Genomic DNA, 23,932 nt, shown 5'->3' with positions numbered 1-23,932 from the left:
AACACATTCTTCGGGAGAGAGAGAGAGAGAGAGTGAGAACGAAGTTCAGGCTATGGCGGCATCGAATGGGAGCGAGTACTTCGAGATTGGAGGAGCGGAAGAGTCCTTTGGAAGACCTTCGAATGCGGAATCGGTGGCGGAGGACGAGGAGGAGCTGCGATGGGCGGCTATCGAGAAGTTTCCCCCGCATCAGCGGACGAACTTCGCGTTGTTGAGGCGGATTCCGTCGGAGCAGGGGAAAGAGGACTCTAAGACAGAGACGATCGACGTGCGGAAGCTGGACCGTTTTAGCCGTGAGCTTGTTGTGAGGAATGCCTTGGCGACCAATGAACAAGACAACTATAGGTTGCTCTCGGCCATTAAAGAGCGCCTCGATAGGTATAGCGCTCAAGATTCCATGTCTCTTTTTCTCTTTCTATCATTTCTGGATTTCGTTTCTGTGCGTTTGCGATTTTTCAAGTCCTTGCAACTGAACCGGATTCCAGAATATAATTTTGATTATTCTATATCCTTTTAAATCTTTATTTCAATTAAATTCTTTAAAATATTTTGAAATTGTATATCAGATAGTTTAGACTCTCAAATGCAATCTGTATCCAGAAAAACTATTACGCATATTGTTTCTATCTATGGCTTGATCGTGTTTCCGTGTATAACTTGATTTTGTATAGTTGCAGACGATCTGTGCTTTCCATTTTTGCAACTATACAAGTTCAAGTAATACACGGAAACACGATCAACCATACATAGAAAGAGGGATGTGCATAATATCGTCTGCAACTATACAAAATCAAGTTAGACATGGTATACATAGAAACGGGGATTTGCGTAATGAGAACTGTAAACTGTTTGTATTGTACAGAGTCTGAACTTCTCTATATCCAGGAAATTCGATTTCGATATCTTCGTAACTGGATAATTCGTTAAGTAAACGATATTCGAACTTCACAATCGTGTAATTCGTGTTTATTTCTCCGATTATATTAATTACGTATACTTTTTCATCATTAAAAGAGTCGGATTGGAGGTGCCGACGGTGGAAGTGAGGTACGAGAACTTGAACATTGAGGCCAATGTTCAAACCGGTTCAAGAGCTTTGCCTACTTTGGTTAATGCTTCTCGTGACGTCATTGAGGTCGAGTTTTATTCTAGTGTACTGGATTTTAATGCATTATAATTAAATCTTTTGGACCTCACATTATCTTTTTTCTTAATTCTTTGAATGCAGCGAATTTTAACTAGTCTACGGATATTTCGACCAAAGCGACACTCCTTAACCATCCTGAACAACATCAATGGTGTCGTGAAACCGGGAAGGTATAACAAGAGTTCTTCCTTCCCTTGTACAAAGAGCTACTGATGGTAGAAAATAATAGAAAGAAAATAAAATAAAATCTTCTCTACTAACTGAACCATGCTCTGTTATTGAATATAAAAGTTAAAAAAAAAAAAAAGAAGTAACATACTCGAGCTTAAGGTAAACTTTGATCTCGCATTTAATTCATACTAGTAATCAGAGCATTTTTTAAACTTACTGTACCGTTGTGTAAAGAAGATTGCGGCCTTATCTCACAGTGTCCGCTAATGGGCACAAAATGAGCTTTAATCTGATATTACACTAATTACTTTTCATCTGAGCAATGTAGGCATTCTTAAATGTTTCTCCCTTGTTGGTTCTGAAGTTAAAAGTACTTTAATTTTGCGCACAACAAAGTGAAGTACTTTCATTTCAAAAAGCCAAACTATTTTGCGAGGATACTTTAATACTTAACTATAGACAAAATATTAAGAGCAAATAATTTTTAATTATCCTTAATTTCATTATGGTTTTGGAAAGCTGGTGATATGCAGACCAAAAGGAAAACAAGTAGGTCAACCTTAAGAGTTTTCCAAAAAGCAAGAACTGTCACGTTCTAATATTTGGCGTATCTATGCTCTTTTCTGGTTGTGTTAGAGGGATTCATTACTTTCATGTGTTTTTGTTTGAATTGACCAAACAAGCTGATTCGGCCTTTGTAGGATGACTTTGCTCTTAGGACCTCCAGGTTCTGGCAAATCCACCTTGCTTTTAGCTCTCGCGGGGAAACTTGACAGCAACTTAAAGGTTAGCGCTTGCCTACTTGGTGCAATTATATCCACGCATTGAAGGATTCGTTATTTTCATGCGTCAAATGTTTAGAGATTCCTATTGCATAAATAGTTCCTTTAGTTATTGCTAGTACTTGCTTACCATATTGGCCCTGAAAGTTGGTTTTTCGTAAATGGCTGAGTAAATCTTTGAGGGGGTATGACGCGCACAAGAAAAGAACTGCCAATGACCTCGTTATCAGAGTAAATTGAGGCCAGACTCGTGTAGTGCTCAGGAATAATTTAAGATATTCAATTAAAAATAATAAAAACATTTCATTTAAGATGTTCTAATAATGTACAAAATGTTTAGGTTGGTCTCATACCATCTATCTCCAAAAATTAAGAAAAAAGAAGAAGTCTATTTAGAAGAATATTTGTTTTTCATTACATCATGAAGTAATGGAGTTAGTGGTGGAGGAAAATCGTGGTTACAACTAAAAACCTGGGGGTTTACAGATATTCAAGAAAGACCAAAACACAGGCCTAAAAAATCATAAACATGAAACCAAAATTACAAGGTGCCAAAAACAACATAAAGACCAGAAAAAATAAACCTATAAAAAAATATAAACAACCAGCAAGAAAACACAAGCGCAAACAGATAGTAAAATAACAATGAAAACAAAAGCAAATAAAACTAAGATATCATCAAATAAGGAAGACCAAGTCTATCCATCCAAATAAGACCTCTTAACTTACTGGGCAAAGAAACTCTATCTTTAGTCTAATCCATATTCAGACCCCCATCTCCCTGTTTCGCTAGAAAATCTACCACCGCATTACCTTCACGAAAGACATGACTCACACTGTACTCCAATCAATCAAGACAAACTTGAATCTCATCCCAATAATCCTCAAGATACCAAATATTACACTCTCCTTTTTTAATCCAATTAATAAGAATTTGAGAATCTGTCTCAATCTGAACTCGACGAAAGCCCAGATGATAGCATCTCTTGACACATTCCAACAAACTCCTTAATTCAGCGAAATTATTGGAACCCTGCCCTAAGGAGGTAGAAAAAGCAGCATGCATCTTACCTCCGACATCACGAATGACACCCCCCGCCCCAGTCGGACCAGGATTTCCCAAACTACTCCCATCAATATTAAGTTTAACCCAATTCTACCGGGGCAGGATCAAATTCACCACAGAAACCTTCTTTTCTTTAGGAATTGAAATCAAAATATCTAGTATCTTAAGAATGGTAGCATCCTGGCTAGGAAGTCTCAAAGCTTTCATATTTAATTGCATAATTCTATGGATCCAATAATTAATAACATGCTAAACAGACTCAACCGTATCAAGCTTACCTTCATACCTGGCTTTGCAACGCCTTTCCAATAACTTCCATGAGATAATGAAGGAAGGAGACCAAAAATAGTCCGAACCTAAGACGATTTACCAGCACGGCGAAACCAAAAATTAATTTGCTCTTTCTAAGTTCGGAACTCACCCATATGCACACTTAACTGAACAGAAGCCATACGCTAAATTTGTCTAGCAAAATCACCAGTATAAAGAACATGATTAAGGTCCTTAATCTGACTCAAAGAACAACAATTACATTTAGACACCAAAGGGATCCCTGCCATTTTAATCTTTTCATCCACATTCAAGCAATTATTAGAAGCCTTCTACATCATAATGGAGATTTTCTTAGGAAGGTTATTGTGCCAAATCCAATGGGCCTAGGGTAAAAGGGTCACCCAAACCCTAATACAATCCAAGGCACTTTTAGTACTAAAAATACCATCATTCTCCTTCCTCTAAAGTAACACATCTTGTCCCTCTTTACGCCTCGCCAAGAATTGAAGCAATTCCGTAGCTTTTTGTTGATCCACAAGCCTTTCCAAGAGAGGAACATCCCAACCATTATCAATGTACAACTCTTTAACCTTTAACAAATGTTGCTCAATCACTATAAATGAGCATTGAGCGGATCACCTTCATCTCAATTATCATACCAAAAAGAGAGATTACCCTCTCGCACACGCCACTTAGAGTTATTAAGAATATGAGGAATACTCTTAACAATAGACCTTAAAAAACGAGAACCCTTATTCGACGCCAAAAGAGATAAATGATTGGCCCTAACATACTTACCTCTAAAAAAATCCATCCACAATGAATGACCCGAAAACAAACGCCATGCAAGTTTCATGTGTAAAGTCCGCTGAATATCCCCAAAATCCCTAATACCTAAGCCACCTTCTTCAGTAGGTCAACAGATCTTATTCCAAACCACCCATTTTCTTTTACCCTTCTCGTCGGATGTCAAAACACTCAAAAAATCCATAATATTTGGAAAAACTAGCTCTATAATTTTAGCCTCCAATTCACAACGTAATCAGCCGCTATATAAGGAAATATAGATAATATTTTGCTATACACGGAAAACATCTAACCGATCCCTAATAATCAACCTATATACATGGTAATATATCTGTACAGCTAATATTAAAAGATGAGTCCTAAATTGTATAACTTCCTAAATGGTATACGTTAACATCCCCCCTCAAATTGATGCTGGTAAGTCAACCAGTAACAATTTGCCAATCAGAAATTGATGCCACTATCGAGTCATTGCTTTGGTGAAGATATCAGCCACTTAGAGATCCGAAGAAATGTAAGGTATCTCGGATAGAATGACAATCAACTTCAATGTGCTTGATTCGTTCATGTAAAACGGGATTGGTGATAATATGAATAACACTAGTGTTATCAGCATAAAAAGGGGTAGAAGTAGTCTGAGGAAATTCAAGCTCCTCAAGAAGACCGTGTAGCTATACTCGGCCTCAATAGAGGATTTAGAAACACGATCTTGTTTCTTACATCTCCAAGAAATTAAGGCATCACCTAAAAATATACACCAACCCATAGTAGATCGACGCGTATCCGGACACCCAGCCCAATCAGCATCACTATAGGCAACAAGTTGAAGAGATGGGCCTGTAGGAAAGAATAACCCAGGAGTAGGTGAACCTCGAAGATAGCAGATGATGCGTCAAATTGCAGCAAGATGGAGATGCTGAGGAGAAGACATAAACTAACTGACCTGATGAACAACATAAGAGATATCGGGGTGATTAGTGGTCAAGTAGATAAGACTCTCAACTAGGCACCGATAGAGAGTAGGATTATCCAGAAGGTCCCCTTCATCATTCTTGTATTTGACATTTACCTTCATAGGAGTATCAACAAAAAAAGTGTCCTTCAAACTAGCCAAGGTAATAAGGTCTTGAATATACTTATGCTGGTTCAAGAAAATACCATTGGCCCGATGATGTACTTCCAGTCCTAAGAAGTATGTGTGCCGGCCACGATCTTTCGTATTGAAAGTCGCATGCAACAACTGTTGAAGCTTAATGATCAAACCACAGTCAGTGCTAGTAATGATAATATCATCCACATAAACCAAGAGAATGACTATACCCGATGTAGACTTGTGGAAGAAGAGAGAATAATCATACTGACTTTGTGTAAAACTGAAGGAAAGAAGTGAGCCCATTTACTCCCAATAGGCTTGACTGTAGGGGCAATGAACAATATCCCAAGTGTGATTCTCCTTAAGTGCTTGAAGTTCTGTTTGCATTGCATTTTACCAACACTTATGTTCCATGGCCTGTTTGTAGCAAGAAGGAATGGCAATAGAGGATAAAATAGCCACAAGAGAGACAATGGAGGAAAAACCATACCAATTAAGGGGTCGAGAAGGGTGAGTAGACCGGCGAAGAGTGGTGGAAACAGGAGCTGGATCATGTGCTAGGTCAAGATCGTGAGAGGGCATAAAGGAAGTGGAACCAGACTCATGTCAACTACGTCTTCCATACACAAAACTAGGTTTGAACTTTTCCACAATTGTTAGGGAATCAGGAAAAGCTAGGCAAAAGAGATATAGATACAGATGGTAGCTCAACATGAGATGAAAAGAAATATTGATTTTCAAAGAATATCACATTCCTCGAAACACATATACGAAGAGCATGATGATCATAACAAACATAACCATTTTGAGGTATAGCATAACCAAGAAAAACACACTTAACAGATTGAGCAGTAAGCTTATGTCGTTCATGAGCAGAGAGATGCACAAAACAAACACAACCAAATGCCCGAAGATAAGAATATGAAGGAGAATGAACAAACAACTTAAAGAAGGGAGAAACATGATGTAACGTAAGAGATGGTAAGCGATTGATCAAATGAACTGAAGTCGAAAGGGCTTAACACCAAAAACGAGGAGGAACAGATGATTCAAGTAAAAGAGTTCTTACCACATCATGAATGTGACGATTTTTCTTCTCAACAATACCATTTTGTTGCGGTGTTGAAGGACAAGAATACTGAGAGATAATCCCTTTGCTTTGAAGAAAGTCCATAAACTCATTAAACACATATTCGTCGCCAGAATCAGAGTGCAATACCTTGATGCTGGCAAAGAATTAAGTCTCAAGAAGTGCAAGAAAGTGCTTAAATACTGAAAAAACTTCAGCCTTAGCCCGTAGGAAGTAAATCCAAGTAAAGTGACAAAAGTCATCAATGAAAGTAACAAAGTACTTATAATACACATGAGAAACAACATGTGCAATCTCCTAAACATCACTATGAATAAGATTGAAGCCTTATGATGCACGAGATGCATGATGAGGAAAATGTAGAACTTTACTTTTGCCAAGTTTGCATGATGTACAATCAAAAGAAAAATTAAGAGAAGAACATGCTTTATTTCCCAATAAATCAGAATTAAACAAAGTACGAAGTACATCAGAGTTTGGGTGGCCTAGACGTCTATGCCACATCTTATTTCTAGAAACAACAACATTACATGCAAATGAAAGTAAAGGAAAACTAGGAATAATGGTGGAGGGAGAAACGTGAAGAGGAAAGAGTTGTCTCACTTTAGGCACCTTCGCGATCATCTTCCCTAACACTTGATCCTGAACAACACAACCAGAACTAGAGAAATGAACATTACAATTATTATCAACCAATTGACCAACATAAATAATATTTGTGGAGAGGTCAGGAGACACAAAAATATTAGTTAAGAAAAAGGAAAGATCACCAACAACACTGATAGGCAGAGAACTACCATCAGCGGTGTTAATTTTCAGGTTTCTATCATAATTTCTGACATTGGAAAGAGGAACAACAGTATTGGTCATATGGTTAGAGGCTCTGGAGCCAAAATATCGTGACTTAGAAGAAACTTTATGATTACCTGAGAGCCCAAGAGCAAAAAAAACAAAAATAATCATCTGTTGTACCATTTCAGGAGTGAGTGTGTTTAGGTTAGCTAAGGCTGTAGGAGCAGGAATAGGAACAACCGGCAAGACAGCAGGCAATGCAGTAGAACTAGAGGCACCAACGGATGCATGATAAACAATACCCTACTTCCTTTCAGGTCGAATGGGACAAGCAGAAATGATATGACCTTGTTTCTTGCAATAGTTACAGAACTTCTTAGGGCAATCCCGAGCAATATGACCAAAAATTTTACAACTAAAGCACTGAACAACACGCATGTCTTTACCCTTATTCCTCCTATGTGCTGCAAAAGCCACAGAAACAGGTGCACTAGCTGGAGCCTGATGTGCCATGGAAGTGTGAGTGAGTAGACGCTACTCCTCACGAAGAAGTTCACCCAAACAAGCATCTAGAGATGGAGCACGATTCATTAGATTAGGGCGTGCAATGTCAAAGTCGGGTCGTAGCTTCATCAAGAATTGATCTCTTTGGCTGGTTGCATGCACTACTTGGACAACAACGAGAGCTGCAGGGGGAACACTAGCATAAACAATATCAGAATAGTCAACCCTAAGGTTTTGAAAACCATAATAATATTCTTCAATTGAAAGACTTCCTTGTGTGAAATTAGCCATCTTATATTCCAATTGAAATCGCCTAGCGGAGTGATCCTGATTGTAAATAGTGTTGAAATAATTCTACATGCCAGCAACCGTTTTATAAGGCCGCAGTTTGAGAACAAGGTTAGGCTCAATAGAGCCAAGGATCCGGGTCATGACCCTAGCATCCTTGATTTCCCACTTTGACAAAGCCTTGACATCGCCAGGTGCGGGATCTTTCCCATCAATATCACCCCACAATTCTTTCCATTTGACAAATAATTGAAATTGAAACGCCTAAGCAGAATAATTTTTGCCAGTAAGTCAAATATGAAACGATTCTAACTTATCAGATGGCATGATGCCAGAGAAATATATATAGTGCCGAGAACACCCAACCAAGAAAGACAAACAAAGTTGCCGAAAAAGTAACCCACATAAGAAACAGGGGAAAAAAATTATACCAACAAGAGGGCAGCTACAAGAGGCCAGAACCACAACCCCAACAATGGAAAAAATCGAAACCCACACGCAAGACAACGTATCGCAGCCCACAAATCATTCACCGAATGTGCCGATAATCACCTCGACAGATTGATTTGATTTTTTTTTTGAAATAGACACCAAAAACTGATTCAAACAGCGTCGATAATGCGCAAGAAATACTCAGAGGGCGCCGAAAGTGACAAGGAACCACAGCCTTCAATCCATACAAACAGGAAAACTATGAACCTGTTATTGATACCATGTCAAAACACTTAGAAAACCCAGAATATTTTTGAAAATTTGGCTCTCTAATTTCAGCCTCCAATTCACAACGTAATCAACCGCTATACAAGGAAAAATAGATAATATGCTATACACGAAAAACATCTAACTGATCCCTAATAATCAGCCTATATACATGGTAATATATCTGTACAGCTAATATTAAAAGATGAGTCCTAAATTGTATAACTTCCTAAATAGTATACGTTAACATCAGATTCACCCCAAAAGAAAGAACTTAGAAGTCGATTCAACTCCATGATCACAACCTTAGGAACATGTAAAACAACAAAGAGATGAGTGGCTATACTCGATAGAATATGGCACAAAAGAATAGTTCTCCTACCTGCAGAAATCAATTTAATCTCCCAACCAGCAATTTTCTTTTTAACTTTACCTAACAAATCACCAAAGTCAGAAGCTTTCAATACCAACCACAATAGGTACACCCAAATACTTGAAAGGAAAAAAGCTCTCAGAAAACCCGATAATACGAAGACTAGATCTCTTTCTAGGGATAAGAATGTGCTTAGAGAAGAATATAACACTTTTCTCATTGCTAAGGACTTGACCCAACCAATCTTCATAAGACTTCAAAACCTTGATCAATCCTTTCATCGACCTCTTCCCACCATTCGCAAAAATAACTATGTCATCAGCGTACATTAGATTAGACACAAGAGGCTACCTTTAGCCTGAGTAAACTAACCAATATTACCATTATCAAAAGAATGCTTAAGAAGACGATAGAGAACCTCTTGCATAACAATAAACAAATAAGGCGATAAATGATTCCCTTGCCTCAAACCACATTCACCTTTAAAAATACTCAAATGAGTGTCGTTCATCATAATAAAGTATCAAGGAGTAGAGATACACAACTTAATTAGAGCACAAACTTGATCAGAACAACCAAAACTTGGACATGTTAAAGGAATCTCCAATCTACTCTATCATAAGCCTTAGACATATCAAGCTTAATCATCACATTACCCCCAATAGATTTATTGTGAATAGAATGGGTCATCTCTTGAGTTAAACTGATATTCTAAAAAATGTTACGACCTGGAATAAAAGCCCATTGTTCCTGAGATATCATCTTAGAAAGCAAACTAGTCAGACAAGACACAATGATCTTAGCACAAATCTTATAAAAAACAGAGCACATACTAATAGGCTTGAATTTATCAAAACCAATAGGCTTATCCACCTTTGGAATCAAAACGATATAAGAGGTCGTGAAGAGCCTGGGAAGGTAATTTGTATGAAAGAACTCAGAAGCAGCTTCCAAAAGGTTCTCCTTCACAAAATCCCAACAAACTCTAAAGAAACCAAAACCAAAACCATCTGGGCCAAGGTTACTATCAATAGGGATATTGAAAAGAGCATCTTTAATCTCCTCAAGAGAAGGGTCTTTGCATATTAGTAAATTCTCCTCATCAGAAATCACTGGAGAAATCAAATGACTTAAATTAGGCAAATCACGGTTACTCTGATGACCCAAAAAATCCTGGAATACTCAATAGCAACCTAGTGAATATCAGCAGGATTATTTAACGAGGTATCATCCTCCAAACACATATCACTAACCCTTTTATCATTTTTTACATTCAAGATAGAATGGAAAAATTTAGAATTTTGATCACCGTCTTTCAACTAGTTCTTTTTAGTCATATGAGACAAACGCATATCCTCCCGACCCATCCAGGTTGATAAATCCAAATTAGCCACCATAAGATCATTATTATCCTCAATATTAAAACAACTTTGGAGACTAGTTTCCAGTCTCTCAATATGTTGCTCCAACTCTTGGATAATAATGGTAGTTTAACTAAAAACACGTGGTTCCATTCCCTTAAAGCCACTTTAACCCTTTTCAATATAAAACACAACTTATTAAGACCCACACCATACCCCTCTTGCTTCCAAACCCCTTCCACAAAATTAAGGAAATCATTTTGGCCAGTCCACATAAATTGAAAATGAAAAGGGCTAGGTCCATACCTGAAAGGATCCTCACCCATTTGAAGCACCAAAGGGGAATGGTCCGACGTGGTACGAGCCAAAATCTGATAAAAAATATTAAGAAAATAATTAAGAAAATTAGAATCAAGAAAACATCTATCTAACCTTGCCCAGCTTCTCGCCAACCCTCCTTGACCAATACACCAAGTCATGCTCAGGCCTTTGTAACGCATGTCCAGCAAACCACAGTTCTGAAGACACAAATTGAAATCTGCCATCGTTGAAAAATGACGCGGATGTCCTCCTCTTCTCTCTGAATCATCTTTAATAATATTGAAATCACCACAAAGTCTCCAAGGAAGGTAACCAATGCCACTAGCCTCCAAATCCTCACAGAGAGATTTCCTCTCAATTTGGCTACACTTAGCATAAACAATGGAAATGATAAAAACATGCCCATTCTCATCCACCTTGACGGTCAAAAATTGGCCAGAGCTTGCCAACCTTTGTATAGAAATAGTCGAGTTCTATAACAGCCAAATTTTACTAGCATTCGCTTCATTAGTAGTAAAAAATTCACAACAAAATTTGCTCAAAAAACTTGAAATTCTATCCTCCTTTAGAAAAGGCTCAGCCAACGCTAAAATATTAGGCTTGAATTTATTAATGATTTTTTCAGTCTCATTTGGGAAGTTCCCACTCTCTTAATATTCCAAAAAATAATAGGATTTATCATAAATTAAGCTTGGATGGGCGGTCATCGCCCTAGTGCTCCATTTCGGAAACATAACTGGCTTATTTTTTGGAACTTTCGAATCAACACTATAATCTTTTTGCAAATCAATACACAACTTGTCCATTTCTACTTCATTTTCAGATTGAGATTCTTTCAAGATAATCTGGTTCATCTCGCAAGCAACACCTTCAACCTCAAATTCCTCAACTTCAACACCTTTATAAAATGGGCCCACAATACTAACGTTCACCATCAGACCACTCAAACTCACCCACCCTTTCCCATATACTTAATCGACTCCACAAGCCCATTAACTTCATGCACGGATTGAATAGATGTCAGGGTGGGAGGTGCACATCTAGCACCATTAGGGAGCAAAAAATATTTACCAACTGCATGAGCATTAACGCCAACCGACACACTTCATGACTCACCAGGTGGCATGATGTTATTCTTTGTTCGCAACACAACAGGTGGTTCATCTTCATGTAGAGATCTCAGCACCTTAGGTGGCACAACAGCTTCATGCAACGGTCCTTCAATCGACGTGCCAACAAGTTGCAACACAGCTTCTTTATCAGACGGTAACCCATCCTCATGCGGCATCAACGCATCCTCGTGAGACGGCAGATGATCTGTTTCTACGTGCGACTGAACCCCTCGTGATTCGATAGTTCTATTTCTACTAGAGGCTTCAACCCATCCACTTGCATCAACACATCCTGCATAGACGACACTAAATCCCCTTCCCCCTGAATCCCATCTTCTCTATTTCCCTCCACGACAACCTCATTTTCAATTTTCTCTTCTTCCCCTTGTTTTTTACGGACCCAATTTTTTTTTTGTTTTTCACCTTCCTTATTTTTTGAAGAACGAGCCTTTCCCCTCTTACAAGTCTTAGAATTGTGTCCGTACATGTTACATTTTCCACAATAAGCCGTTAGTGTTTCATAAACAATTTCTTGAAATCTACTTGTTGTTCTTCTTGGAATTCCAATCCAAAGCCCATGCATCGGTTCTTTTGACGCGTCCATTTCCACACAAACACGAGCTCCATCTGTACAAGTTGCACACCGAGTTGCATTATCCCTATGTAGGAGCCTTCCAAACGGTGCCGTAATATTCCTCAAAAAATCCTCGTAATAATAGTTAGGTAGAAGTCCTGGAAGAACAACTGACACTGGGACAATGGATGGTTCTTTGTCTTCTTGAAAATCCGGATGCCAGTGGAAAGCCCTATAAGGAATCCCATCAATGTCGCACATCTCTCTAGACAAAGCTTTGATAAAGTCTTCTTTATTTGTTAACCGAATGAAAACATTCCTAGGCCTTTGCATGGATGAAACAACAGGTTGAGATCCAAGGCCCCAACGACAACGTATAAATGATCTTATTGCATCAAGCGATGGACGTTGACGTAAAAATTTCAAGTTTATGGAAAATTTAAAAGGAGCTGCTATCGATCAATCTCCTCAACCGAGAAAGAAACATAAACCTCTCCTTCGATGGACTTTGGTGGACACACATGAATCTCCCCACTTTCGGCAAGGTTGTGGGGTCTGTGCCACCATATCCGTGAAAGAGCGCTGCCTACCAGCCATCCCCGAGGGGCTAGGAGGGCCCTCCATGGTGGCCATAACGGCACTGCACACACAAAGCCACAGGAAAACTTGCAAGCTTGCAAGTTTTTTTCAGCCCTTAATTTCTTGCTTCAAGAAAGTGTCTGCCTAATCGAAGGATAGTTAGTCCTATCTCTATACTCTTTCTTAAGTTCATCTTTTAATTGATAACTGTACGAGAGTTGATATCATGACGTTAACCAAAGGCCCCGGCCCATCAATAATTGTTAGCACCAGGATTTTCTTCATTATTAGATGTTCTAATAATTAGAATTTCTTCTTCTAATTATGGCCTCAAGTCAATACACTATATAAAAGTTATAATTGGACAATCTTTGTAAGTAGGACTGTAAATGAATCAATCTATTTGATAGCCCGCTCAGTATTCGCTCGGTTAAACTCGAATCGAACTCGACTCGTGAAAAAAAAAAGCTCGTTTGTGAAAGCAGATACCTGCTCGATTTGTAAACGACACATACTCGACAAAACTCGACTCGACTTAGCTAAGGCTCGTTAAGGCCCACTCGTTTATGCTCGAGTCGATTCGTTAGCTCGACTAGATTAAAACTCATTCATATATTGATAAATATATATGTATATATATACACATATATATATGTATTAGCTAATAATATAAGCATACCACTTTTATAATTAAATATATAATATGTAATCTAATTACTTATGTCTATATAGTTAATATATTAGTATATTTTATAATTTTTATAATAATTAGTCGATAAAATTTAATAATTTCATGTACTAGTATGTAGGAACCATATATGAAATAGATATATGCTATCATATTAAGTGTATATATTAATAATATATACACGCATATAATATATTGTTATTTTGGATAAATATCAACTAGTTAGATATTAATGATTTAAAATTTTATTATTTAATGAAGGTTCTACTTGTTAGTTGTATAAATTTAATATTAGATTTTTTATTTTTTTATTTAATTTATTAATTATTAAATCTTATTCAAAAAATAAAAAAATAAACAATTCGAGCTCAAACTCGTTTGTGGGACGAGCTCGAGCTCGAGCTCGAGTTGAGAGTTAAGCTTATCGAGTCAAGCTTGAACACAGAATAAAAAAAAATCTCAAGCTCGGATTCGAGTATTTTGAGTCGAGCCAAGCTCGGCTCGGCTCGATTACAGCCCTATTTGTAAGTATAACCAAAACTCGACTCAATACTTGATATTTTAATGCTTCAAGTTTTGGTTATATAATACTACATGACTTGTAAAGATTGAGGAGCATCTCATAGTCACTCTCTAATTGCACTTTTCTTTGGATGCTAGTAACGGTCCTGGCCCTTTCTATGTTTAGTTGATTTATATTTATATATATTTTGTTATCTTATTTTTGGTTTTCAGAGAAGTGGAAATATTACATATAATGGACATAACCTTGACGAATTTTGCGTTCAAAGGACTTCTGCGTACATCAGCCAAACAGATAATCACATTGCAGAGCTGACTGTTCGAGAAACCTTTGATTTTGCTGCTAGGTGTCAAGGTGCAAGCGAAGGATTTGCAGGTTTGTTCTCATTAATTTGTCATTATGACATCTGTGTAAATCATGATATAACCGTTTGTTACATAAACTATGAGTAATAATTTATTTTGACAATGTGTATAGGGTATATGAAAGATCTGGGTCGTTTAGAGAAGGAAAGGAAAATTCGGCCAAGTCCCGAGATTGATGCATTTATGAAGGTTTTCATCTTTATAACTCGCTCGATGCCTTTGCTGCGAATGTTTTTTTTTTTTGTCCTTTACGGATGAATGATATGCATGTGTTTTGCTTTATACCGATTTAATGGTGAAATAATTTGATTGCACAGGCATCATCAGTTGGCGATAAAAAGCATAGTATTTCAACAGATTATGTCTTGAAAGTGCTTGGTCTTGATATATGTTCGGAGACGATGGTTGGTAATGATATGCTCAGGGGCATCTCAGGTGGCCAAAGAAAAAGAGTCACAACAGGTCCCATTTCTCTCTTTCGTAGTAACTAGTAAGACAATCTACCTGTGTTCCTAACATCAGATTCAACGGAAGTTTCCCAACTTCAAAAAAGAGTGGCACTGAAAATACTGCCGTCAAAATTGAGAGAACAAAGAGTAATAAAATAAATACTTACGTAGTTATCGAGTATTATGTTCCTGTTGTGAAAAGTGCAGGATTGTTGAACTTAAGTTTTAACTTGTCTATACTTGAGGCTTTGTTTTGTGGGGTGCATATGTTTGATTTTTTTTTTATAAGTATGAGAGTTCAAACGTTTGATTATTTATCTGGTTGGTCGGTGTTATCCTTATACAGGAGAAGTGGTCGTTGGGCCAAGAAAAACACTGTTTATGGACGAAATATCTACAGGACTTGATAGTTCTACCACATACCAAATTGTAAAATGCACGAGGAATTTTGTCCATCAAATGGAGGCTACTGTATTGATGGCTCTTCTTCAGCCTGCACCGGAGACATTTGAGCTGTTTGATGATCTGGTACTGTTATCAGAAGGATATATTGTGTATCAAGGCCCTCGAGCAGAAGTGCTAGAATTCTTTGAGTCATTAGGTTTTGGACTACCACCACGTAAGGGTGTTGCAGATTTCCTTCAAGAGGTATCGAATCTCCTGAAAAGAAAATTTATTTTTTCGACATTCCGAGGTAAATATCTGACATGGTATATTCCCAGGTCACATCTAGAAAGGACCAAGCTCAGTACTGGGTTAATACTTCGAAACCATACGTGTTTCTTTCTGTTCCAGAAATTGCAGAAGCCTTTAAAAGTTCCAGATTTGGAAGGTCTCTGGTGTCCTCGCTCTCTGTTCCATATGATAAATCTAAGAGTCATCCTTCGGCTCTGTCCAAGACGAAATTTGCTGTGTCGAAATTTGGGCTTTTTAAAGCTTGTTTTGGACGAGAAATGCTGTTAATCAGCAGGCATCGTTTCCTATATACCTTTAGGACATGCCAGGTAATGTTCACATTTTCACTGACAAATTTCATTGTGTAGAAACGTAGGTGTGTGCGTCTAGCTCAGTAGCTTATGGCGTCTAGCCATTTACCATTAATGGACGTTCCCTTTATTCTTTTGAGCTCAGTAATTTCCTTTTTTCTGAAACCACACAATATAAGTTACCTATTTGCTATATAATTATTTGATGAATGCACTGTAAAACTTTTAGAGGGCATGAAAGTCTTATAATTTGTGATGTCAGTTTTCTTTCTGAAGTTTTCTTAAATTTTTTTGAGACTGATTACTCTGTTACATATGAAAGGTTGCATTTGTTGGATTAGTCACATGCACAATGTTCTTACGAACAAGAGTGCACCCCACAGATGAGAAGAATGGCAATCTTTATCTTTCTTGCCTGTTTTATGGGCTGGTGCATATGATGTTCAATGTATTCTCCGAACTGTCTCTTATGATAGCTCGGCTCCCTGTCTTCTACAAGCAAAGAGATAATTTCTTTCATCCTGCATCTGCGTGGTCTCTCACAAGTTGGATTCTGCGCATACCTTATTCCATTCTTGAAGCTGTTGTGTGGTCGTGTGTTGTATACTACACTGTTGGTTTTGCCCCTGATGCGGGAAGGTATCTTCTTTGTTACTTTAGTAGGTGACGTTCTCTGTGCTTGTATTTTTATGTACGAGTTACATATTGGTTAAAGTTTTCAGGTTTTTCCGTTTCATGTTTCTACTCTTTTCTGTACACCAAATGGCATTGGGTCTTTTCCGGATGATGGCTTCTATTGCTCGAGATATGGTCCTTGCGAATACATTTGGATCAGCAGCAATTCTAGTTGTATTCTTGTTGGGCGGGTTCATCATTCCACAGTGTAGGTTTCGTTTTTTTTTTTATGACACCCCGATTATGTTGTCGATGATTACGTTGTTCTTCTTTCAGCAATGATTAAACCTTGGTGGATTTGGGCATTTTGGGTGTCACCTCTGAGCTATGCACAACGTGCAATTTCTGTGAACGAATTTACGGCCACAAGGTGGATGGAGGTATGCTCCCTGGGCTAATAGATACACTTCTGCCAGTTTTCTGCTGCTTCATAGCCAGTCCATATTTGAAGATCTCATGTCCTGGATGACTTCTGAAGTAGTTTTAAGCTTTTGGAAATTGTCTCTTTGCAGAGATCGTCTATTGGGAACAATACAGTTGGATACAACGTTCTCCAATCACATAGCCTACCTACTGGTGATTATTGGTATTGGCTTGGAGTTGGTGTATTACTACTATATGCTTTTCTTTTCAACAACATTGTGACGTGGGCCTTGGCCTACCTTAATCGTAAGTTTGAAAGAAGTTTAACAGTGTTTATGTTTACTTGTAATGGTTATTTAAGTTGTTGGTGCCAATTAAAAATCTCATACCTCTGAATTTTCTGCTCCAGCCCTTAGAAAAGCACAGGCAGTGATCCCACTTGATGCAACAGAGGAGAGTTCAGCTGCGGATGGTAGTCAGCGATTTTTACGAACTTTACCAATGATATTCATCATTCAGTTTTTGTAGAATTTATTGGATTGTGCTCCTAGCTTGGAACGGATTGTAGCAGTTGTATATTTTAGGAATAACTCGTATTTCTGCCTCTTTTTATCCAGTGGGTGGTCACGGTTCCGAATCAGTTAGTCCAACATCTGCCACAAAGGGCAGCAAAAAGAAGGGCATGATCCTTCCATTTCAACCATTAACAATGACTTTTCATAATGTCAATTACTTTGTTGATATGCCGAAGGTGTGTTTGTCAATTTCTTCCACCAAATATACTTGATGAGTGCTCACTTTCCTATATTTCAAACAATTTAAAACAATATTTTGAGTCTATCAGGAAATGAGATTGCAAGGTGTATCGGAGAAGAAGTTGCAACTCTTGTCCAATGTAAGTGGAGTATTCTCACCTGGTGTTCTCACTGCCTTAGTCGGGTCAAGTGGAGCTGGAAAGACGACTTTGATGGATGTGCTTGCCGGTAGGAAAACTGGGGGATACGTAGAGGGGGATATTAGGGTATCGGGTTACCCAAAAGAGCAGCGAACTTTTGCCAGAGTATCAGGATACGTTGAACAAAATGATATACATTCTCCTCAAGTGACAGTCGAGGAGTCTCTCTGGTTTTCTTCTTCTCTTCGCCTCGCGAAGGAAGTCAGCAAAGAGAAAAGACATGTGAGTTTCCGCATAAGAATTCATATCACATTGGATTGTTTCCATTGCATTATATCTCTATCATTCATTGCAGGAGTTCGTTGAAGAAGTGATGAGATTAGTAGAGCTTGATACACTACGGCATGCTTTGGTTGGCTTGCCTGGTAGTACTGGCCTATCGACAGAGCAGAGAAAACGTTTAACAATGGCAGTGGAGCTTGTAGCAAATCCTTCCATTATTTTCATGGATGAACCTACATCTGGACTGGATGCACGAGCAGCTGCCATAGTCATGCGAACTGTCCGGAATACTGTGGATACTGGGAGAACTGTGGTCTGCACAATACATCAACCGAGCATCGAAATATTTGAAGCATTTGATGAGGTAAACTATTTTGTTTCTAAAAGTGTTAGTTTCTTAAAATTGTCTAACCTTTGGGGTTATCTCCACAGCTACTTCTTATGAAACGAGGGGGGCGAGTAATATATGGAGGGAAGCTTGGTGTCAACTCACAAGTAATGGTAAACTATTTTCAGGTAACTTTTCTGCCGATTCGCAATTTCTATAGTTCTCTAATGCCTAAAATAGAAATATGACTGATTGGAATCTAAGACAACCTATATTTTCATAATTGCTCGAGATATTACATCTCTGATTGTAATATTCAATTTGAGGCTTAGCTGGTTATGTTAAAATCTTTTTTTTTTTTATCTTTTGATGGTCCGTTTGATTCTGTTATTTTCTCAAGTTGGAATTCATACCTACTGAACAAAAGTTTTTTTAAAAAAAATACCTCACCTATTAAAATAAAGTAAAAAACTTATGCCCAATGTGGCAGTTTCCCCGAGAAACTAGCAGTGGCTACTGTCCTATGCTTTCTATAAGCGCTCGGGAATGCCCTCCTAGTGTCTCCTGGTTGCGTATTGTATAGTTTACACAAGGAAATGAAAACACTTACTAGAAATAAATGAACTTATTCTTTCCCCACGTAAATTAAATATCATCACTAAATTATATCAATACTCATGTTCGTAATGGTTTAATCTATATATATATCTAACACATTAGAGTGTATCATTTAAAATTATTGATAAAAAGGATAAATTTCAAAACAGACCTTGGATTTTAATAGGAATAAATGTCATTTCATGTGTTTTTTATTTTGGAGTTTCAAGTTTGATGAAAAATTGCCTAAGCTTACCTAAGATTACATGTACACTAGTCTTTTTACTAGGTCTTTCTAAAAGACCCTAACTGAATCAGTGTCATATCACCGTGATGGTCACATGCGGTGCGCAACATATACAAGAGAAAAATACAAAAAGAAAGAAAGAAAGAGGGAGGGATCCCCCACCACACATTTTCCCCAGTCGTTAAAAAGGGGAGCTTTAAGAGATCCTTTCACCCACCATTCAAAGGAGAAGGGAAGGGAGGGGCTGCCCCCACACCCACAGAAGCATTGGTGGGGATACGCGACACTGTCGTGTCTCCTCCGCTTCCAAATGTTTTAGCTTTTATTTATACTAGTGGTATCACTGGTATGTTACGCGTGTGTAGTTTCATGCAATAGGGGACACCCATGTGACTAGGATCATGAGAAAGTTGTGTAAAATTTGACAACTTAAGTAGTGATTTTTAGTAACCTAAAAATCCAATGACTAATTTGGAATGTTTCCTATAAAAATGAAAATAATGAAAAGTTATAGGAATCGAATTGTCACGAATAACTGAGTTTGCTACGGCTCTACCTACTGTTTAGGGCCATGCATGCTGCCGAGTTTGAACAGGTACTATAGACCTATTGCGGCATTGCCAATTCGTGCTTAATTTAGGCTGATTAGATTAATCTGAGCAGGCTAACGTTTCATACTATTGTTTTTACCTTTTTATCATTTGGCATCTTTGCAAATCACGCAAATGGTTTACTTCGATATGCACATGAGAACTTTATTTTTGCGTATCCTATTGTTGGTTGTTATCATAGCTTACTTTTTCTGAGGTATTTATTGATCAAGCTGAGAGTTTAATATTGGAAACTTTATGTTGAATGTAATCCATATTTCGGTTCAGAAATGTGGTTCTTCCCTCGAACTTCAGTCCAAATAACCGACAGATTTTCCAGAACTCTGTTTTCATATAATCCATGAGGCCAGCTGATCAAATTATGTTAATCTGTAGACCTATTCGAAGTTTGTCTCAATTTTCCCCCTTTTTTTTTTTAATGCAGGGTATTAGTGGAATCCCTCCAATTCCCAGTGGTTACAATCCAGCGACTTGGATGCTTGAGGTAACTACAACTGCTGCTGAAGACAGGATTGGTGAAGACTTCGCAGACATTTACCGGAATTCTGAGCAGTACAGGTGAACTTAATCCTTTGTTGCGTTGCTGTTGCGGCAAGATCTTACGAATTTTTGTCATGGTTTTTTTATTGGTCTTTACTTGTATGCCAATGCAATAAACATAATTTGTTTTAATCTTGTTTTAGGAAAGTGGAAACTTCCATTAAGCGTTTCAGTATTCCACCTGCTGGCTCGGAAGCGTTGAAGTTTCCTTCCACATATTCACATGACTCGTTCGCCCAATTTCGGACTTGCATATGGAAACAAAATCTTGTATATTGGAGAACGCCGACATATAATGTCATGAGGTTATTCTTTACCACAATTAGCGCACTGATATTGGGTTCGGTGTTCTGGAAAATTGGCTCAAGAAGGTAAATGCTGTCTGTTATCTCTCGTCTCCCTTTTCTTTTGATTTTTTTTCTTATATGATAAATCATTCGATTTTATTGTCAAGAGATATTGATCTCTCAAGAGTTGATAGGGTTGGTTAGTTAAAAACCACGAACAATAATCTTAGGCTAAGTTATATCCTTTTGGAGCTATATACTAACGACTTTGGTAGGCAAATGGTTGGTATAAATCCGTACCTTTCGTAAGTTTTGCTGACAGCAGTCTTGCATTTAACATGAAACCTTACCTGAGCCAAAAAGTAAAAAGTGAACGTACCTTACCATTCATTCAAAAAATTTCAAAGGATTGCTCCATTTTTGGTGGACTGTACTTCAACCCGTGCAAATAATATCCTCTGTTACCGTCTTTTTCCTGGCAATAAAGACAACCTCTAAAGTCTAAGCCCCTCTTTTATACCCTGATTGATCTTTATCATATATTTAACTATTCAACATATACATGTTGTTAGGAGTTCAACTCAAGACTTGCTAACGGCTATGGGAGCTCTTTATGCCTCGTGCTTGTTTCTTGGAGTCAACAATGCATCTTCAGTACAACCGGTTGTTTCAATTGAGAGGACAGTATTCTATAGAGAGAGAGCAGCTGGAATGTACTCTCCAATTGCTTATGCAGCAGCCCAGGTAAGGGTAATTACGCTCAGAAAAATCTAGCATATTATACTTCTTTCAAGTGGTAATTGCTGATTTATCATATAACAGGGCCTTGTGGAGATTCCATACATTTTTGCGCAGACAATACTATATGGCTTCATAACCTATTTCATGATTGATTTTGAACGGACAGCTGGTAAGATCCCTTTCATTGTAGTTGCTTCTTGGTCTGTGGATTTGATGATTGCTGTTCTGTTTAATAGTGTGATAGTTTCATTGATTTTCTTCTTTTAGATGTTTATTTAACAGACTCAGTGTCTAAATGAGGATAGCCTTTTTTCTTGGGTTCGGTTATGGAATATACATTGAATTCAATTGTGTAATTTGTTCTTTAAAGTGAAAAATAATACTAATAATAAAGGGCACCTAACTGGAGTAATCGTCATATTGTTCGGTTATGGAATAATCATCATATTGTTTTCTGATGTTCCATGCGCATAATGCATGCTTATTCAAATGCTGATACCTGACTGGATGTTTCTCCTGTATTAATGCAGGAAAGTTTTTTCTCTATCTTCTATTTATGTTCCTTACATTCACCTACTTCACCTTTTACGGCCAAATGGCCGTTGGTCTTACACCTTCTCCACACCTAGCAGCGGTCATTTCTTCTGCATTCTACTCTCTATGGAACCTCCTTTCAGGTTTTCTCGTGCCGAAACCGGTAAGTAAATATAATGTACATTATACCGCAAACTATTGCTTCATTCATGAATTCAACCAATTAAGTAAGCAAATTCTGGAACTGGAGTCAAGATGCTGAGAAAATAGCTGGAGTCAAAATAAAAACATAGCAAATGATCCTTAATTAGGCGTTGTTTAGAAATGTTTATTTCTTTGTTTTTTCCCCCCCGCTTTTTTTGGAACCATTCTAATGCATTTTACATCTTTTAATACTCTCTCAGTACATCCCTGGATGGTGGATCTGGTTCTATTACATTTGCCCAGTTGCGTGGACCCTACGGGGCATTATCTCGTCTCAGTTTGGTGATGTGGAAAGCAAGATTGTTGGAGATGGATTTGAGGGCAGCGTGAAAGAGTATTTGGAAGTTAGTCTTGGCTATGGCCCTGGGATGATAGGAGTTTCGGTAGCGGTGCTTGTTGCTTTCTGTCTCTTCTTTTTCAGCGTTTTCGCATTCTCAGTCAAAGTCCTCAATTTCCAGAGAAGATAAACGGAGCTCCTCCGAATATGGATCTGAACCAACATCACAGCTGACTGGTATTGCACCGGACAAACTCAAATGCAGAATTTACACTTCATGTCGAGAGTGCTCTACAACATTCAGATCTTTTCACTCCATTTTTCCATAATCCTAGTACTTACAATATTAGGTAGTTGAGTTTTTACATCCATCTACAGCCATATAGTTAGTAATAAGTTTCAAAGTATAGAATTTTGCTTACCCCGTTATCAACTATTACATTGTATTAATGTTGATATCATATAGTTTTGAAAATACAGAGATTTGCTCCCACAAAAGCACTTCATCATCAATTTCATTTGAATAATCCTAGAGCTCTCGCTGGAGACTCCCGTTGGAGCTCTAGCATGTGTTTTCATGTTTTTTTTTTTTTAAGTTTTTTTTTATATAGATTTTTTTAATAATTTTAAATATTTTGAAAAAATAAAAAAAATTCACAATATTATTAAAAAATACTTTCTTAATCACGAAATAAAATAAAAAATCATTTTACTTCGTGATTAAGGAAGTATTTTTTATTTTTTTTTTACTTTCTAATTAAGGAAATGTTTTTAATGATGTTCTAAATTTATTTTATTTTTTAAAAATATATAAAAGTGTTAAAAAAATATATATAAAACTTAAAAAAAACACATGAAAACACATGCTAGATCTCGAGCGGGAGCTCTAGTATTGTCCATTTCATTTTATTATTTTTATTATTATTATTACTCCTAAACAAAATAATAATAATAATAATAATAATAATAATAATAATAATAATAAAATTTACTGTCGATCAGTCTGATTCAATTACACATGGTGCTAAAATTGATCGTCTAGAAAAGAGAGATTTGCATGGGTGCACGCACATGTTTATAGGACTTGGATTAATAATATTACAATAGTGTCTTACTGTTCATCATCACCTCTATGAGTCTGCCAGCATGACATGACACATAGCTCGAGTCAGCATAGTCATTCTTCCATTTTGTCTAATTTATTTATATACCAAAGGATACAAAAATCCAACTCTCTTAGTAATTTATAAGTTCCTGCACAATGTCAATTAGCTGTCAATAGCATATTAGGAGGAACCAAGAAATTCC

The 23,932-nt window shown here is 37.4% G+C and overlaps 1 protein-coding gene across 1 annotated transcript; it reads left to right on the top strand.

The window, feature by feature from the left end:
- Positions 1 to 23,140, top strand: LOC109002064 (ABC transporter G family member 31). Its single transcript, XM_018979653.2, has 24 exons — positions 1 to 378; positions 1,015 to 1,135; positions 1,229 to 1,317; positions 2,020 to 2,104; positions 14,456 to 14,618; positions 14,721 to 14,797; positions 14,926 to 15,070; positions 15,404 to 15,705; positions 15,780 to 16,061; positions 16,366 to 16,682; positions 16,766 to 16,926; positions 16,995 to 17,098; positions 17,231 to 17,387; positions 17,491 to 17,553; positions 17,699 to 17,832; positions 17,926 to 18,258; positions 18,332 to 18,622; positions 18,691 to 18,774; positions 20,466 to 20,599; positions 20,725 to 20,952; positions 21,441 to 21,612; positions 21,691 to 21,778; positions 22,140 to 22,306; positions 22,548 to 23,140. Exons 1-24 carry the CDS (start codon positions 53 to 55, stop codon positions 22,812 to 22,814), a joined length of 4,290 nt encoding a protein of 1,429 aa, XP_018835198.1. The 5' UTR covers positions 1 to 52; the 3' UTR covers positions 22,815 to 23,140.
- Positions 23,141 to 23,932: the final 792 nt, after the last annotated feature.

Source organism: Juglans regia, chromosome 14 (genome assembly GCF_001411555.2).
Source record: "Juglans regia cultivar Chandler chromosome 14, Walnut 2.0, whole genome shotgun sequence".
Lineage (NCBI taxonomy): Eukaryota > Viridiplantae > Streptophyta > Magnoliopsida > Fagales > Juglandaceae > Juglans > Juglans regia.
The sequence above is the reverse complement of the archived record's forward strand: the minus strand, read 5'-3'. Positions and strand labels throughout refer to the sequence as shown.

Excerpts from the sequence above, each read along its gene's own strand:
- LOC109002064 (XM_018979653.2), top strand. The coding sequence starts at position 53 with ATGGCGGCATCGAATGGGAGCGAGTACTTCGAGATTGGAGGAGCGGAA. Across the intron at positions 2,105-14,455 it reads AACTTGACAGCAACTTAAAG|AGAAGTGGAAATATTACATA; the intron begins GTTAGCGCTTGC and ends TTTGGTTTTCAG. Across the intron at positions 17,833-17,925 it reads ACTTTGTTGATATGCCGAAG|GAAATGAGATTGCAAGGTGT; the intron begins GTGTGTTTGTCA and ends TGAGTCTATCAG.